The following is a 20,388-nucleotide window of genomic DNA, read 5'->3' on the forward strand; positions in this document are numbered from 1 at the left end:
TGCTAGCCACATAAATTTTGTCAGACTCTGGAAATTATTTTCTTAGGGCCTGCAGAAGTCAGTACTCCCACACTTAAAGTTATGATGCACTTTCAGAGAGAGYTGCAAAGCAACAAAATGGATGACTGACAGAATTATAGGAAATTATGCTAACAGATTCACATGATGTTTTCCRTTTTATGCCAGTTTGTGAGGTGTTTAAATGTGTGTACTGGAGTGGTGATATTTTTATAGGAATAGAAGCTGGAACCAGCAGCTCAGCTTTAAAGTAAGGAGACTTGCCCTTTCTAGAAAGTTCTATAATGTTCTTTGGAAAGAACAAGGCCAGAAGAAAATGTTTCAACAGAAGTCTCATGGGTTTTGTTTTTTTTTTTTCACCTACTAAAGATGTGATTTTATTTTTAATGATGGGAGGTTTATTTGGTGGGACATGTCCCTGAAGGGAAAGTCCCAGTGCAATGTTTATATGGGTGGCAAACCAAGCTGATGAATAACTGTGCCACTCAGTATTGTTGCTAAATTAGTGCACAGTCAACTCATTTCTTTTAAGAAACAGCATTGCCTACTGAGGAAAAAATGTTCAAATTGTTTCATATTAAAAAGGAATTTTAGAAACAAAATTCTGTGATTTCAGAAATTAATTAATTAAATCTTACATAACTATGTAGGAGAAAAAACTTAAAGTGCTTTCTAAACTAATCCACCACAGAAAGCTCTATCTCATTTGCTGGCAGCTAAGAATACTTCTGAGTCTTTCATCAATCTAATTCTGCCTGGATTTGACAGGATTAAATGAAGTCAAGTATAAAGAGCCAGACAATTAGCTTTTCCTAAATCGTTCAAAACTTCAAGACAGTGAAAGTGAACATAAGAAATTTGTAAATAAATTACTCTACATAAGATGAATTTTATTTTGATATGGAATTGCGATGGTTCTAGAAAGTGATTGAAAGAAAAATATTCCTACCTGTGCAAACTAAGCACTCAGGAATGACAATAGAATGAAGGCATGCTCAAACTAAACCATTCCTGGCCCAAGTTAAACAGACTTAGCACTCCCTTTGATGCTTACAAAGAGATATTTAATTTCATTACATGCTAGCTGCTTCCATGACCTCTGACTATTCTCTTGAGAGAGATCCTTTTTTCCTCTCCTCTATTTTTCATGGCCCATGTAATGCTTTGGTTTATGCAGGAGAGAACTATTCACCAAGAATCTCAGAATTTGGCCTGTAAGCAATAGAATTATAAAAGATTCATTGTAGAAGACAGAGATCTTGCTAATACATGTATTTGCATTACAGATGCTTCATGTATTTTTCTTTGAAGCTTTTTCTCTGTGTGTGTTTGCAATTAGAATAATGCAAAGAGGAGATGCCAGCAGTGTACGATGCATTATCAACCTGTTGGAACATCTGTGTACACAGTGAGGTGCTGGTACATTGGGCATATGTGTGTTTATATAAATTGGTGGATGAGTATGTTTATTGAAATATCTCAAAGATTTAGAATTTGAACAAAGGAATGTAAAAATTCATGATCAATTTAATTAATTTTTTTGTCATATAAAACCCAATATTTGCATAACCTACTGCTTAATACAAGTGGAAAATTTGCTCTAAGATGATGTTATGGATGACATGTAATGCTTCTGTTTAAAAATGTGCAAGTCACCATGTAAATGCAATTGAGCATGTTAATAAAATAAAACTACAAAAAATTTACACCCTAAAGACTAAATTTTAGAATGTACTTACACTACTAAAGTAYATTTTCTTGACATGAAGTTTTAGGAATGTTATCTTGGTAAAGTTTAAAATCCTTCTATAAATAGATATATTTTATTTAGACTTATTTTTCACTCTGCATATCTGGGAAATGCAGAACTTGCATGTTTTMCATGCTGCACCAGCACACTTTTCAACATTATATAATAAAAAGCTACACCTTTGAGAAGCCTCATTTGCTCTCTCATCAGCTGTTCACTTTCACTTGTTTGATCAGTTTTTATATTGCTTTGGTTTTGATCATTTAAAACACTGGACAGCCCCCCAAACTGAGAATCTTAGTGTAGCTTCTGTAAAGCTGGCAAAGGTCACTTTTCAGGGGGAAGTGCTTTCCTGAACCATTAAATAAGTTCATTAAGTACTTGATGGCTTTGTACTAATCCAAAACTTTGATTTTGCCTGTTTTTTTCATATGAAGTTGATTATTCACAGTTCAAAACAACTGTACAATACAGTTCTGATGTCCCCAACATAAGAAGGTCACAGAATTATTGGAGCAAGCCCAGRTGAAGGCCATGACATTGATAAGAGAACTGGAGGACCTCCCTTACAAAGACAGGCAGAGAAAGTTGAGGCTGTTCAGCCTGGAGAAGAGCAGGCTGTGTGGGGAGCCCACAGCAACCTTCCAGGATCTGKAGGGGGCYRCAAGGAAGAGAGAGGGACTSTTTGTCAGGAACTACAGGACAARGAGTAATGGGTATACACTGAAAGACAGGAAATTTAGGTTAGSAAATTTAGGGAGATGTGTTTTTCTGTGAGGGTGGTGAGGCACTGGAACAGATTGACCAGGGAGTTTGTGAATACCTGAAYGCCCCATGCCTGGCAGTGYTGRAGGCCTTGAGTAACTTGGTCTAGTGGAAAGTGTCCTTGCCCGGGCAGGGGAGTTGGGACTAAATGATCTTTAAGGTCTCTTCCAATCCTCTAACATTCTATAATTCTGTGATAAATCCAGCCACCATGGACAATGACTTACAGAGACTGAATAGGTGGATCACTTCAATGTACTGCCTTTCTTTTCCAAAAATAGTGCCAGCAACAAGCTGAAATCCTCTTACCTGACTGAGTACCCAAATGCTGCGCGGTGTAGAACAGGATACCATCTGGAGAGAAAGGCTGGAACTGCAGTTTAATATGGGTCTTATGCCGGATGTAAAAGGGTGCAAATGACATCCATGATGATTCATTATTTCTGAAGGATGGATCACTAATGGAAATATCTGGAAAATACAAGAGGAAATATCTTCTGAAAGGTATTTTGAGAGGACTGCATTATTATGGATCCAGTTATTTTGTACAGCTCTTTAATGCTGTACATAATACTTCCAATTCTTCACTTCATACAGAATAAAAAAACCTGGATACAAAATAAAATTTAGATAATAGCAAATCAATGCCACTGTCTTCTGGGTGCCTTATTTTCCTTAACAATCAAGACTGTAGTTMTAATGCAAAATAAATGTGATCTTATTAGCATTCACTTTCAAATAAATATAAGCGTAAATTTCACATTGTTTAAAAATTGAAATGCAAAATAGTGTCATAGGAGTCAAACATTTATTTCCTCACCATACAGATGCAAATCCTAGTGGAGGATTTGTAATGAACTGCTTTGTGTGTCAGAAGAAAGAACCTTTTAAGTGGAAAGTATTCATTAATTGTTGCTGAAATTTGTTTTAATGATAACCATATTGAGATGTTTGATAATTCAAATCATCCTATCTTATAATGGAAGAGAACACTCACACAATTACAGTGAAAATACAGTGTACGCTTCTGAGTTATATCCAATCATGCTGTCTTCTCTCAGTGCTGATTGTTCACATACCCCTACAAAATCAGRCTGGTTCAACTGCCTTCAGCCAACTGTAAAATTATTATAATTATCTTTACTGTTTCTGTGACTCAAAACCATTTTCAGTTTTTCCCACTGTAAAAATATTGCATATTTGAGACATCATTATCATAGAATCAAAGAATCAGAAGATGGGTTTGCTTGGATGGCGCCTTAAAGGCAATCTAGGTCCAACTCCCCTGCTATGGCCAGGGAYGCCTTCCACTAACGCAGGTTGCTCAGGGCTCCACCCAACCTGGCCTTGAGCACTTCCAGGGATGGGGCATCCACAGCTTCTCTGGGCAACTTCCACTGTTCCAGTGCCTTACCARTCTCAAAGATTTTTTYCCTAATATCTGATCTTAACCTACTCTCTTTCAGCTTGAAGCCATTCCCCCTTGTCCTGTCATTCCATGCTCTTGTAGGTAATCTCTCTAATGATGTCAGTTGTTAGCTAATTCCTTATCATGTTGGTAGTTTACTGTAGTTATGGGTTCATTGGAACAAATCAAGCTAATTAGATGTGCAGGATGTATTTAGATCTGTGTGTGATAAATCCTTTTTACTATTTAATTAAACAGCAGTATTAAATGCCTGAGTTATAATGTTTTCCCCTCTCAGTTTCCCAGCTGAAGCTGTGCTGTTTCCATTCTAAGAGGCCAACATCTTTCCTCATTTTGGTGGTCCCAATTACATAGTTTTATAGTAATTTGGTCTCAGCCAAAAATATCTCCAGGATGTCCTTGAAGTACATTCCRAGACACCTTTTGGTATCTTTCCACACTCAAATTTTCTGCACAGCATCTGCTGGTGAGCCCACTCACCATCCAGCTKCACCTTGTCCTGCCTGTCACAGATRGGYCTCAGTCATTGGGCTGGAATGGRGCCAGCGTGCTGCAAGCTCTTGGGATTTGTCTGTTTGTCACACCACCTCTCTCAGAAGAGGGTTCAAGGTGTSCCTGGTCACTGTGTCCCACAGGGAGGTGCACCACTAGAGAGGATTCAGATCTYTGCCCTGTTTTCAGCATAACCTGACCTGAGGATGCCTCTTGAATGGGCAGTAACTGCACATCTGACCTTTTTATTAATTCCCCCTGGTAGATTACAGATAATACTTCTGAGGAAGGTGCATGGATTTGATGGCACAAAATCTCAGTAAGTCTAAAAACTAAGTTTCAATCACTGGAATGCCAATTATAATGGATTTATGAAATGCTTGAATGATCAGAATCAGSCTTTTGATGAGCTGTTATTCAATCTATGTATATATTCTCAAATCACTCCCATTCTGAGTATCATAGTAGCAGTTAGGTATGCTATCAAGGCTAGGYAGTAGTAGTAATATATTACATAATGACAAAAATGTGATGTTTCTGGAATCTGTACTTAAAAGTTGACAGAAATAAAAGTAATTTTTAGAATAACAATTATCCTGGAAAATAGATAGGAATGAAACTTGCTAAATAGATTTGATGATGTACTTTATGTCACTAAAATTATAAAAATTACAGGTACAAAAGACAGAGTAATACTTATTATTCTATCTGAATTTTTTTCAGTAGGTAAGATAGTGCTCTACATTAGTGAATAAAGATAAAATCCCTGTACTGCTGTCTTCATATTGAAAAATCAATCAGTGATAATAAATCATTTTGTACAGACATTTTTTCTTCATGCATTATTTGGCAATCTCCTCTTAGCAGATTGTTGCACAGGGAGACTTATATGTGGAAGAACTGTGCCACAGTGGTCACTCTCACATGAAAATATGCTGCTGCTTGAAAGGTTGCCTKAGGCAAAGTGTATAATGAAGTATCTGAAAGTCTCTGTCAGATTCAGTTTCACTTTGTCAATGTAGTTATTCTTTGCTGCTTATGGAGGGAGTCTGGACAATGACTGGTGTGAGTGCAAAATCAGCAGGACTGAAATGCTACATTGCTTGTAGCATTGTCATTGGGAGGGATATGAAAGGAAGATTGCTATGATAAAAAGTCTTGAAGCAGAGAAAGAGAACAAGGATAAAAGGTGATTTTAKAGTATCACTCAGAGAAAGAATTAAATACATGGTTTCATATTACAGATAGAGTATTAAAAAATAAGKCCCACAGCTTCAGCAATAAGTGTCAGAATTCTTTAGTAAAGCGGTATTATCCTAATTTATAGACATCAAATACAATACTGTATGTAATATGCTTAATTCTGAAACTTCTAAGATGCAAATATTTTATTTTCATTATCCTAAAAAGTGAGCTTATTGCCAATAAATATATCTTAAAAGTGTTACAAAGTAACATATTTTGCCACCATGCAGCAGAAATAACCATATGAAGTACCAGAACGACTTACATTGTAGATCCTGCAAGTACTGAATATATGCATGGAAAAAAMTGACTTGACAGGTGCACGGAACCCATAAGTGAACCCATATCTCAGAAWGCATTCACTCTACCACGGTGCACAGAGGTGAGCAGTATGAAATTTCATTTTTGCAAAATTGCTTTATAGATAGAGAAACTTTTAAGGTGAAGAATTCAATGATTTACACTTTTCAATTTGTTTTTATGGCAGGCATATGCAAACCTAACACATCAAAGGATGAGGTACTGTGATGCTGTTTTCTTGGCAGCAAACTTTTTTTCTCAATTAAGATAAGAAAATAAGTTCAGCTAAACTTGCACAAGACAACACCTGTGTTACACATGCTTACTCCTGAGAAACTCTTCACTAAAACAATGAGGTGAATGGAAGCCTTTGCTGATCCTATAAACCAAATTGGTAGGACTTGTGCTGTGTGGCGACTGCCTTACTCACAAGAACTCTCAGCACTGTGGAGTGCACTGTAAGTAAAACGACATTTAAATAAATATTTTTGCTCTATATCTGATTATTGGCTCAGTTTTCTAAGCTGTGTACTATTATCTGGTGATGCTACACATAATGACAGGATGGGGCAGGTTGGAAGGGATCACCTGGTCCAACCTCCCTGCTCARGCAGGGTCATCCCAGAGCAATGGCACAGGATTGTRTCCAGACARATCTTGAATATCTCAGTGAGGGAGGCTCTGCAGCCTCTCTGGGCAATCTGTTCCAGCTTCCAACAAGAGGGGGAAGGGAAATGTGAGTCACTGCTCAAAGGAGTGAGAACCTAACAACAAAAGACTGAAATAGCCATGTCTGGCTCATTTTTCACTCGGTAAAGCATGATCAAGCCTCCCAAAACCCCATGCCTGATAGCTGAGCTTGGCAAGTGAAACATCAATTCCACAGTGATGAGGCAGGTGTTAGGTCAAKCTTGCAAGTCAATCTGTGAGTCAGGGTCCAGATCAAGTGGATCTTGATGCTGCTGMAGTGCAGCTCAGAACAGGATCAAGGGGTATTTAAAGCTGCTCCTCAAGCAACGCCGGAGCAAACTCCTTCTGGGGCTCCTCAGCAAAGGTGTCAGAGATCAGACGCCAACCCCATCCCTATGGGCTGAGAAACACACACAAATCTTTAAACTCCACAGTCAATGTTCAGTGTTTTAACATGTTCAAAGTTTAAATTGATTGGAGTGAGAGTGAGCAGCCTCACCAGTCGATTTTTTTCAWTTTGGAAAACAATGACAAACACATCTGTATGGAAATCTTCGTCTTAAGATGCAATTTGATTAAGACTGTAGCTCAAAGATTACCGGTACTACATGGAACTGTTTTCCTGTGTAAATATTTATAAAACCTGAAAAATATTAATTTTGCCTTATCTAAATGGAAATGTATTTTTTCTGTTGAATTATCCCTTTCTATTTAATATTTGAAGGGCCARCTTTTAAAACTAAAAAGTTTTAAACTTATAAACTAAAGTTTTTACACTTATAAACTAATTTATGTGCAGCAAAGAAAGATTATAGTACAACTTCTAGTTCCGYAACAAGCACACGTTAACATGCGTGTTAACAAAAGTATTGATTATTAACACACTTTGAATGTTAGAACAATGTACTCATGAAAAACTAATTTTGGCAGACCTGCAGATATTAGTGGTGCTTGCTGTCCCCAAAGAGGAGAACTGAGGCAATCACTATTCTGAGCAACACTGGAATAAAATATTGCAACTTGTAAGTCAAGTTCTGTTTGTTTTTGTTGCAGTGGAGTTGTAATCTCTACTGTTAGCTTTAGAGATCTGATTAGATAAGAATTAACATCTAGGAGCATATGGCTAAATCCCCAAAGAAATCTCTGGTTTTCTAAAGCCCAAAATATCTATTACTAGCCAAAGTCAAAACAGTAGACTTCAGTCTTTCAGTACAATATATATTAGGAAATGAGTGCCCACAAGTAAGTAATCTCAGCCAGAAAATTGTAGTGAGAGCAGCTATGAAACCTCAGTACCAGGAAATAATTTGGACTAGAAATCTGAGCCTCATTCTCATGCACCTGAGGATGCAGGTATTACAGCCAGGATACAGGTAATTACTATTTCTGCTGTCTAACAAATATGTCAGTAAAGARAGGTTTCCTAGAAGAAATTAGATGGTCATTAGATGATGATTGGATAATTTACATGATACAGATAAATATTACAAATACATGTTTGCTTGTGCCTGACATGAATATTAAGTTTATTGTACTGTTAATGATAAATCTGTTGAAAGCTTAGATTGCTTTTCAGGTAAAATTTAGACAACATATTTAATCCTTATAGGTCATGAATGCTGTAGCTACTATTTAAAGATTTTCTCATGTTGCCACAAGGTTTCAAAAAATATCAACAGAAACAAAGCTTGATGATACTGGCATTGCTTAAATGATTAAAAAAACAATAGTGATAATAGCCATGGTGGCTCAAAACAGCAAGTTAATAATAAATTGTCCTTATGGTTAAACRTAGAAACAAAAGTTTCCAAATGATAACTGAAATAGACTGCAAGTCTGACTGCACTGTCAGGCAAACCCAACATATRGGTAAATGTGTGTCCTCTTGGCTGTGTATATAAGGTTTCTTGTCATGTAAAAGTTGAGCTAAATCATACWGTGAATTAATTTATCCTACAATAGTAGTCAAAATATGTCAAGCAACATTCTATACTATGTAGAAAGTAAGAAATATTTCTAGAAAAAAAATATTTCAAGAGTCAGGGTATTTTTTCTCTCAGTTTATCAGGTATTTTCAAAATTTGCTGTACTTTTATATCGGAATAATAGAATTTGACACCAAAATAATATCTAGAAAATTGACTTGAGCTGAATAAACATGGCCCAAGGAAGTTGCTTGCCCTTTGTTCATCAAGRAAATAGCTTTATTACTTGACAAGAATCTCATTAAACAGAGGACAGAASAATGAGAACTMTTTACATTTTCTTTCAGTTCTTCAAGAGCTGTACATTGGCAGGCAATTATTTGGAGCTATGGAATTGAGAGACTAATATACAGTTGAAATCTATTTATTAATTTGTTTCTTTGTGAAAAAGGCAGTAGCATTCTGTTATCATGCCTTGAAGTCAAGAAAAATTATTTTAATACATTTTATGAACATAKGTGGCACATACTAATCCTGCTAAAGAAAACTGCTGAATAATTTAAAATTCATAGAAATACTGTGATGAAAACCCCACTTATTTTCGCCACTGGCAAGTGTTCTCCAATAGTGCCATCTATAGAACCTTCCAAATATTACATTGCTGTTCCCTTAACATTATCAGTTATCTCACAATTAACTAGCCTAAAATTGTAGGTCTTCTTCATTCATCTACAAAATTATCTGCAAAATAAATTTGCTTGGCACCTAGAGAAACTCTGTCTCATGTGTAAATATATCACAATGTGTAATGGAATGTCAGAGGAACTTCACTGACTTAAAATTTATTTTTGTTCAAGTTTTKCATTGCCTTTGTTGATACTGTTTATGACAAGATTAGAGACTTGATTTAATCCATTAAGATAAATGGCAAGAAAAGAAATAAATAAAAAGGTAAGCCATAAATGTTTGGCTGCTAAAAGAGTGCTCCAGGGAGATGTTGTATAGTTGCTGTGTTAATTTTTTCCTCTAAAACTCCATTATTGGCCACTGCTGGAGACAGGATTCCTGGCCTCACACAAGAATACTGTTCTTACAAGAGAAATAAGCTGCTAAAACAGAATTTAGTACAGATCAGAATATAATTGCAGACAGTCATTATGGATAACATTTGTAATTTTAATGKTCACATCTCTTAATAACTACTATTTATGAAAAAGATACCATGTTCACATATGTAATAACAGCGTCCTGTATGATCAAGCTACCTGCAGCAAAAGGGTTTTACAYTGTTCCTTCTTTCTCAGGAAGAATCATCTTTGACATTTATCTGTTGCTGTTTCTCACAGCAATAGGCACAGTGAAATCAAYAGGTCTACTATATACTTGCAGAACTGAAAAAAACAGGTCCTTAGAGACTTCTCCCTCTCCAGAAACCCTTTGAGAGATCTAATTACAAAGATATTCATTGGCACAAATGGAATAAACTGGAATTTGGCAAAACCATGCAGGAGACTCMCCAGACAAATTACTGGAAACTCTTGTTCGTTTTGAATGTTGTGTGTTATTGAAATAAATTATACACTGCTCCAGGCAGAGGCTTCACTTCTTAATCAGAARACAAGTTAGAATTGTCCAGTACTTCAGTTGCAAACTTTAAGTCAAAAGATTTTACTAACATCATGTTTTGGTGTCATGGAAAACATAACTACTTTTTAAAAACCCCTAGATAAACTACTTCCCCATATTCCTAATCTTTGTGGCTGTGGGAGTGCTAACTAAGAATTAACAATGTSCCAGACCATGGCAATATTTTGTTGCCATTTATACACTTCAGGAGCTGTGCTGGCTTTGCTGTATTATTGTCACAGCTGTGACCTTTTCAAACCAGTGGAACAGCATTATTTGCTGCTTCAGGTGCCACAAAGAGTCTTGGAAGTGGTCTGAGTCCAAATGGCAATGTTAACACTAAGCAAAAAAGACTCCAGCATAGATCTTCCATTTCCTTCCTATTTCATTACAATAACTTCTGTTTCTGCAAGTATAAATTAATAATTTTTTTTGTTTATCAGTGTTACTTTTAGAAACCTAACACTCTTGAAGAAGCATTCTGCCTTACRAGTGTTAATGGGTTTGGACAATACAGTGCCTGCAGGAAGTGAAGCTTTAATTATTCTTGAATAAATGTATTACTGTGCCTTGCATGACAAAGCTTTGTTCTTTGGGCCCATTCAGGTCTAATTTACAACCCTCTCCTCTTTTCCTAGTGCTCCTTATGGAGCTTGCCTTCCCAAAGGTGGTCTTAAATTTCACAGGCATCTTCCTGCTTGTTGGTCACCAGGGTGCTGTCTACCTGCTCAACCTCCTGATCTGTCTGAGAAAAGCAAGTCCTGGTACTTGCTTTGTCAGGTTGAAATATACAATGAAATATTTGCTCTCAGTGTTTTAGACTACAAAATATCACTGTACTACTTTCTGAATATTAGTTGGTTGTATACAGCCTGTAGGAAATGCAGAGTAATTGATACAGCTACTCTCTCTTCATCAAGTGGGTTGATTTCTTTATTTTGTCTAAAATACATGAAATAATACACATCCTACAGCAAACAATATTCCTGAGAATATTGTTCAGTATTTGCATTTTGGCAGTGGTCATTATGTGACAATTAAGTAAGCACTCTGAGTTTCAGGCCATAAGTGCCATGAAAAGTATGTTCTTTAACTGATCTTGCTCTCCCTGGGTTTAGCCTTGTCCTAACTTTTCCAGTTACTGAACAGTTGTTAGTAGAGCTCTGACATCTAAAATTTAACCATAATGTACCTTACCTCAGTGTTCTATCCTTGGGAGCTTGAGTTGACACCCCAAGCAGTCACAAATKATATTGAAGAACAGCATTGTCCTCATCTGCTCATGCTTTCGTCCTTCATCTCTCATGTAMATAGTTAATAAAGAACCTCAAGAATTTTAGTACCAAACAAATAAGTACTTGATTACTGCTAGTTTATGTCTGACTACCCTTAATAATTGTGTTCAGAGTACTCTTGTTTAGTGTTGTGGTTCTACCTATTGCCCCATTTACTCACTTCAYCTGACCTGTTCCTGTGCAATCCATACTGTTGTATGGTCTTTACCAGTTGCTATTATCTGGTAAAACCCTATTTGTTCTTACCCTTTGTTTATTTTACCCTGCTTTTTTTTTGCCTCATAAATCTTTTCTGTCTTCTTCTCACACCTTTTTCCTTCTTTCTTGCACATTCATTAGTCTTCATCCTTTAATTACCCTTTGTTTTCTCCTGGTCCTTTGGGCTGTTCATTGCTCTCTGTCTCTTTTTCTTCTGGCTCCAATAACCACCATTAATCCAAAGATGAGATATTCAATCTTGATAAGCAGCTGTTTTTTAGCAATTTGCCATCCACTAAAAGAGCAAACTGCTCTTTGAAAAATCTCGTGATAATTCATTATTCTGCCACAGAGTAAGGTGAAATACAGGGCAAAGAGTTTGGTCAGGATCCATAGTCCCTGTTCATAAAAGGAAAGCTTTAAAATAAAACAGAAAGGAACCCTYTAATGTGTTTACCAAGAGAGAAATTACTAAAAGGAAGAGAATCTGTAAGAAATACAATTTTCTCTTGCTCCAATATAAGTCTTATACTGATAATGTGGCCATCATAAGAAAATCCAAATGTATKCTGAAACCAGAACACAGGAGTGTTTACCTGATTAATTACCTGCTTTATGTATAGCACATGTCCTGATGATCAGTATCCTGAATCCAGATGGCATTACTTTTGAAAACCTGACTTGAAATGAGAATTCAAAATTGAAAAGTTCATATAAAGAGCCTTGAACAGCTGCTGCAGCAGAGGTAATAAAGAACATTCTTACATGGAATAAGAAATTCAACAGTGACTTTCCAGAACCCATATTCTTTTTCATTTGAGCCTACCAATTCCGTGTGTAATGGGATTTTAAAACTATTCATCTGTAGGGTGAGGRCTGCAAATCAGGTCAAATGCAGTTCAGCTTGTCAGTTTTGTGCTTCCAACTCACACAGCAAGAGAGGCTGGACCTTGACAGGCAGTTTGGAAAGGGAGCTATTTAACAGTAACTGAAGTTCTCCAAAATTTGTTCAGAAAGCTTCTTAACGGGAAAATGCAAGCTTGTACAAATAAACATGAATCTAAGAGCTGTGGAATAGAGGGTGTGGACTGTACAACACTTCCTTACATGCAGAGGCACTTTGAGCACTTGCAGAAAAAGTCCCTGAGGTGCAGCACCTGTGTCTCTACACTGTTGAATATTCATTTGTACAATCTCTCAGACAAGTAAACAGACAAAGGATTCCTTTACATGAGGGCAACGCAAAACTTGCAAACYGAGGACATGTTTTGAGGGGGACATGTTGAAAGAAAGCTGGGGAGAACAATAACTAGCAGATTTYTGCAGTTATGTTTGCATCTTTTGTCATCATTATCAGTGCATCCCACCCAATAGCCTGTGAAGTCAACCAGGAACCTCTCCGTTAGGATCAGCAGAAGTTGGATAAGGTCCCAGATGCTTCCTCTTCTGCATCACTACTGAGATCTCAAGTGTATTTCCCATCCTACTTCATTATCGTGAGCTCAGGAGTTGAACTGAGTGCTCTAACATTGCTCTGCAATGCTTCCTGTCCCCTTGTGTCTGACAAACCAGGCCTGTGAACTTGGCTGAATGATTTGAAAAAATGGAAGGAAAAAAGGCATTCAAAATAAGCAGAGTAAGGAAACWATATCTAACAATTCATAGCTTTAAATTACTTTTTCTAACAGAAAGGAGCAYCACTTCCTTAAATCAATTTTGTACTTTGTGTCTCTATGTCACATTTAATTGATACATTGCAGAATACTGTGGTTTTACATCATATAACTGCATTTACAATGCACTGTGCATTTGACATACCTTGTTCACAGTAGGCACCAGTTGTTCCAAGAGGACAGTGACACGTGTAGCCATTAGGCAGGGGCACACAGGTACTGCCTTGCTGGCACAGATGTGGAGGTTCATGCTCAGGTTCACACACTGACACTGTTTCTGTGCAAAATGCACCTTTCCATCCAGTGGGGCAGTCACAGCTGAGGAGGGTACGTGAAAAGAAAGAATGCAACAATATTATCAAAAGAAATCAACATGTCAGAAGCAATCTAATAAAGATGTTCAAATTTGGATATCTATATTTAATAATCTGATCCAAAATGGGTAACAGAAAAGGGTAGTAACCAAGTTCCTAATTTAACATTTTGATATGTTCATTTCATTAGAAAAGAAAAATGTACTTAGAGAAAACACTTTATTTTTAATATTAATGTTACAATATTATCAGCTGCTAAAAAAAATAAAAAGAGGCTTGTAGCTTTTGTGTGTGTGTYTTGCTCTACAAATAACTACAAAAGCCCTTAGCTTCATAAAATAGGAGGAGCTAAAGTGGACATTAAAATGGAAAGGTAAGCAGCAAAGAACAGTCTTAAAAATAAGGGAATTGCTAACAGTTCTGAATTTTAGCTACTAACAGGAATCAGTCAGCAACTACCTTTCACTTAGCCATTATTAATTTGATAAGTTCTTATAACTGGCATATCAGATGTAGGTTTGTTGAAGCACTTGATGGAAAAAGAGATAGTGGATCTGGCCATGAAAGAGGTGGCAATCTGGGTTTCATATGATTGTAAGTCTACAGCATAAGGAAATCTTCTAAACCTACTGAATCATTGGAGTTGTTAATATCTGCTACTTTTTATGCCTTTCTTTCAGGCTGGGGAACAATCCCAAAAAATTCACACTAACCTGTAAATTTAAAATTAGTATGAATTCTATAGAAATTGTAAAAGACAGAATACACTTGGCATTGCTGTTAAAAGTGTCATCCTTACCGAAGAATTAAAATGGAATATATTAGTCCCATTTGTATTCTAGCATTTAGTATCAAATTATGATTAAAAAATTATTTCCCTGAATAAAAACACTTGTGGATTTTTTCCCTGGAGGTTTTCCCTCTCAAGGCTAAGAATGAAAACTCATAAATATTCATTGTTTTTTGATTGGTCCATGTTGGTTTGGTTTCTTGTTTTGTGCAAAGTCTTGAGTTTTTCTTTGCACTGAGCTACATATCCTCCATTAATCAGCTGACTGTTTCTGGGTAAAACATAATGAGGAGCCTGCGAAACTGCTGTTTCACCAGACCTTCAGATCAGACAACATGTGAACAAAGCACAGCCAACAAACTCTCCAGAGTTTGGGATGAAGGGGAAAAGAAGATGGGACCTTGCAAAAGCAAAAGCACCTCAATTCAACAAAGTCAGTATCAGAATGCTTTCTCTCTCACTATAAATGTTATGCTTTGATGCATGAAAGCTGCTGAGAAGGGGAAGTGATGTAACTCCCTGAGTACAAACAGCAATGCCCCATCCTTGTGCCATGAGGGGGCTGCTGGAGCTGACACTGCTGCTCTTGGGCTTTGTACATGAGAGGTCCTCCTCCTTCCCTGGCTTGTGTTTGCATATGTCTGTTTAAATTTATTTTAATCCTTGTTCTTTATAACAGAAGTCAGATTTTTAAATTAATTGAAAATTATTTGCATAGAGCTGAACATGTTTGCTGGCCTACAGTGGCAATGGTCTATCAACAAATGAAACCTATTTAACACTCCTAAGCAAGCTGGACTGGTATTGAGAAGTTTAGATCCAAAATTTCCTAATCTTTAGACAGATAAAGGAAAAGTCAGTGTTTYAAATCTTTTCCATCATGTGGCCTATGTTGGTCTAATTTTCCTTTTATCTTCTTGGTTTTGGTTGCTTGTTTTTACAAAGCAGGAGAGCCCAATAGCTTGCACTAGTGCCTCAACTCCCAGGGATTTAAAGACYCATTTAGAATCCAACCTGAATTTGGAAGGGACTCATAAGGATCTTTGAGTCCAACTCCCTGCTCCTTGCAGAACTACCTGAAAATAAATTGTATGAACATGATCCTGAAGCTTCTTGTATTTCTTTAGGTGTAAGAGGTGAGATTCATTCTGAAAAGAAGACAATTTTATGTTACATCRGGTGCCCAGTTGGACTTCAGTTGCCCCAGAGGTATTTGAGAGAGGCAGCTTTTGGGCAGGGACACAARTTTCTGACAGGGACCACTGAATTCTCAAGTTTAGGCAGAGGGATCCTCGAGTCACTGCCTGACTCATGAGTTAATCAGTGGGGATCTGGTGTCCATCCCACAAATCAACACATTCACAACCCTAATGATGAAGGTCCTGCATTCAACTGCCTCAACACTCAATTTCCCTTCTGAACCATGGTGTATCTCAGAGATGTGTGAGCCAGCTGATAAGAGAACTGCAGAAGATTTGTGCTCCTCTGGACATGCTATGAAGACCAGAAAAAAAAAAAAAAAAAAAAAAAAAAAAAAAAAAAAAAAAAAAAAAAAAAAAAAAAAAAAAAAAACCAAAACCCAGGACCTGTGCCGTTAGAATGCCAGTGTTTAGACAACTGGAAAGGCCTGGATCTCCATTTCTCCATTGACCATAACAGGATCCTGCACATCATCTCACCTGCAGACACTCTATGTGTCTTAGGAGATAACTGCAAGATACTTTCCTATTTTCAGGCTTTTTGAAGAACATGGATTAGATTAATTCTTCTATATTCCAGTTTCTCAAGAGCAACTGCCGAAACTTTTTTTTCCCCTAAAGAATATTTTTAGGTGGGAAGGAATAGAAAGGTTTTCAAATACAACATTGATAGTCTGAAAACAAACTGTATAATCTTGAATCCCCTAGTTTTATAAAGGACCCTTAATAGGGTGCCCTTAGAGTATGCACAGGGCAAAGCCAGCCAGTTCAGGYAGCAAAAGAAACTCAATTTTGGAAATTTCAAATCCCACTTCAAGTTCTGAAATATTGGTACTTAGGAAGTTCAAGGATGGTCTAATTTAATGCCTTTTTCTTGTTCGCTTCTTGTCACATACCTAGCAGTGTCATGCAGTATTCACAGAATGGTTTTTCAGGTTCAAAGTCCCTTACCAAAACCAAGAGTAGCTCTCAAACAAATAACACAATTTCTAGATAAGGACAACAGGTGTATTGATCATGAACCAAAACCCATTTTTTTTACAAAATTCAGGCAATATTAAAAAAAATGAAACCTTATTTTTATAAACTACACAAAATTCTGATCAAACTAGAAATTTATAGGGAAATAATTAAAAGTTCTAAAGGATTAGTGAAGAATTGGAAAGTTTACTTAGATCCTAAGTTAAGCAAAACCCATTCCTTCATTGAATATAGAAAATATATTGTTTAAAATGTCATTCTCAATACTAACAAATATGGAATTTCTCATGGTTATGCAAATGTGCTGTCAAATCAAGCAAGTAATCTTATAGCAGAAAAGAAGGGGAAGGTCTGTACATTCTGACACCTGAATCTGGGATTCTATACGTAAAATATATATATATATATATATATATATATATATATATATATAAGATATACACTGAACCGAGAATACACTACATGAAGATCAGAGGCTTAATTAATTTATTTAATTAGTTAGACCAACTGAGTTTGGGCAGATGTTTAGTGCCATCTGAAACTCCCTGGGTATCTTGTCTGACCTCTAACCACCTTTCCATTAGGAACTAACATTTCCCARTATGATATAAGTGTCTCAGATACTGCAGGACATCTCTAATTCATATTGGCATGCATTGGCCCCATAAGGCTGCCCAATCTACTGGAGGTTTGTGGATATAGTTCCTGAATTTGTTTCATAGATGAACTGAAAGATGCTGAGCAAGGGAGGAGATCTCTAAAGTAGAGTGGTTTTAAATTCAGTCAGTGGAAAAATAGAGGGTTAACAAAAAACAGTCTATCTTCAGGCTAGAAGGTAAAAATGGAGCCTGAAGAAAACAAGATTGGAAGARAATTAACTGTATTTGAACAAAGAGAACAGAAACTTGCATTGTTAGAAACACAACAATTACACAGCTAAATGTCTTTTCCCTCACAAACTATGAAAGTATGTCCTCGTGTTACAGATTGATTCCATCCTTGCACTGCAAATTTATTTTAATTGAATCTCATCTAATAATACAGCAGCTCCTTTTATGCAGCACACCTCTTCCTTATAGGGGTATGGTTTAATTTCCAAAACCTGAGTGGCCATTGCTCTTTGAGAGCTGCAGAGTACTGAGAAATCCACATGAAGCTTGGAGATAKGACAGGAAATGTGCTCAAGTCCCAAGCTCTTCTGAAGCAGCAGCTGATGGCCAAACATCTACCCAGGGGTGTCCAAAGTGACACTACATGCTTACATCTAGCAGACTGAATCCTCTGCATTTTGCCTGATGTTCTGTTCAAAGTGCACACAAGATACACCTTTTTCTTACTTCAGCCAYAAGAAGTAGCCGTAACACCTCACAGACAATCTTGTTATATATAATTTYCTATGATTCTGTGCCATAAAGAAAATAATGGGGGGTATTATTGTCCCTTGAAAATTATATTCTTCATTTTATTGTTCAAGTACTTCACCATTATTTTGTTAAGACAGAGCAGTTGTGCTGTGTTGCTGGCCAGAAYGTAAAGATTAATGCTGCATATTTCTGTTTCTATTTAAATCAAAGTATTATCCCTATAGCAACTGAATCTACAGCTCGACAGCATTGCACACTTTCTGGCAGAATGGTGAAAGCAAGACATAAAAATAGCTCGAAACAGCAACCAAAACCTCTGGAGAGATCTCATTCCAGGAGAGGAAATATTTGAACACAAATCCAGTTCCCTCAAGGACTCTGCTCTTCAAAGGAACACAGATTATTTGAAAATAGAAAGAAGTTCCCTCTGAGAAAATGTGAGACAGTATTGACAGCTACTCTACTTTGACAGAAATTATATGTAAGCTCCATCCACACCTCTTTGGCAATGTTTCATTTTTTCTGTGAGAGGAAAATGTGGCCATTACTGATACATGCGTGCACATATACATRGTGTGTGAAGACTTAGCAGCCCTGAAATATGGGGAGAGGAATGAAATTCAGTAGTAGACCACTATAAATTAAATGCAAACAAACAACTCCCCAAAAAAACAGATTATCCCCCATCCCTTCCAATGCTCCACAAGTTTTAGAATAAGCTCTAAATTAAAGTGGAATACAAATTGCAATGATGAAAAAGAACATTGCCTACAATACCAATCTTGCAATGTTTTCCTGTCACCAGCTGCCATCCTAGCCTGCCACCTGCTTTCCAAATGTGCTCTCAATTCTGCTGCTGGTGGCTCACCTTACAGACATGAAGGTCACTTAGCAGAGCTGACTAAATTGATGAAGCAAGGATTTAGGTGGGTGGATGGGAGTGGGATGCTTCAGCCCATATTTATGATTCTTTTTCCTTGCAATTTTGGTTTTGTATCTTGTCTAATATGCTCATAAGGGGAAAGAGGGTCATTATCCTTTCCTGTTCCTCAGAAAGATCAAACATTTTGAATGTCAAGGATTTAACATTTCTGAGAGGATCCTGCAGAGTGCAACTGTTGGGACATACAGCAATGCAACAATCAGAAAACAATGCCTTATTGTGTCTTTCAAAGCATGTCTTTCATTACTGTATTCAGGAGACTATAAATACACTCTTAAGGGGAATGAGAAGTGATCTATGTGTTAATCTTGGGGTYAATATTCCAAATTTCAGTACAGCCTTACTGACTTTAGAAGCATTTGCTTTGAACAGATTTTCTTACAGGTGAAGCACACAAAGCAAAACCAATTACCATATAATTCTCTCTCCAATACAGAGTTAGTGAATTGTTTTTAGCTTGAGAGATATGCAAATGTTTTTCTTTGTAGCAYGCAGAAGGACAGGTCTTTGTTATTTTAAGAAGCTTCATACACAGAGGCTCCATAGTGTGAAGCCGTTTTCTCATTCTAATCTGTCTCACTGTCTGCAGTGTTTTCAGTGCCTTAACAAGTTTTAAATCAGCACTTTTCTCTTTTAAAAAATTTATGCAAATATGTGGAAATAAATGAACACATGTGAAAGCACATAAGGGGAAGCAAGTATAATTAATCCTGGCAGATACTGTTAAAATAAAAAATGCTCATCAGCAAAGGTTTTACAGCTGCRTTATGAAGTGTTTGGAAACAAGATTTATTACAATGGAAGCGTTGACACACAACAGCAATTTGGAACTGCAAATGTACTTCCCTCTTCTGTGCTTTACAGCCTGGGCACTCAGATCCAGCTGCACTGAGAGACAAGGAATGAAAGGCCAGAGACTCATCTTGTGGGCAAACTCCCTGCTCTTACCCCACAGGTCAGCCAGGTGAGCAGCTTATGAGATGAACTGACATCCTTCAAACAATGTCTGAAGCTCCTGTGGATTTAAATTGGCTCAGAACTTTCTGATGTTAGCCAGTCAGTGGTTTACTCCACATGGGTTTTTTAAATGGAAAATAGTAATTTCCAGGAAACAGAAGTCACCATTTTTGCCTCACCAGCCACATTTGGACATTAACAGAGTCAAACTCTTCTCTTCGCTATTTCTTCTCTGCTATCCCAGYTGCTCACTTCGTTTAAAAAAATAAGTCACATGTCTAATTCTTCCCATGCATTTCATAGTAAGTCTGATGCCAGTGACTTCGGTGGAGCAGAAACAGTGCATGGAATTTCTTAAAATATTCCCCAGAAACGGTCCTAATACAATTTTAATATTTTAATATTTTAATTTGTCTGACTGAATGAACTTCCAG

General features: G+C 36.9%; 1 protein-coding gene across 1 annotated transcript in view; it reads right to left on the reverse strand.

The window, feature by feature from the left end:
- EYS (eyes shut homolog) overlaps window positions 1–20,388 on the reverse strand; it is a 685,229-nt gene that overhangs the window by 7,408 nt on the left and 657,433 nt on the right. Inside the window, exons 46-47 of the mRNA XM_057369428.1 lie at window positions 13,552–13,724; window positions 2,843–3,004 (exon numbers count right to left, since the gene is read on the reverse strand). Of these exons, the coding sequence (XP_057225411.1) occupies window positions 2,843–3,004; window positions 13,552–13,724 (335 nt within the window). The remainder of the gene's footprint in view (window positions 1–2,842; window positions 3,005–13,551; window positions 13,725–20,388) is intronic.

This window comes from Malurus melanocephalus, unplaced genomic scaffold, assembly GCF_030028575.1.
Source record: "Malurus melanocephalus ecotype Western Australia unplaced genomic scaffold, MMel_1.1 scaffold_109, whole genome shotgun sequence".
NCBI lineage: Eukaryota > Metazoa > Chordata > Aves > Passeriformes > Maluridae > Malurus > Malurus melanocephalus.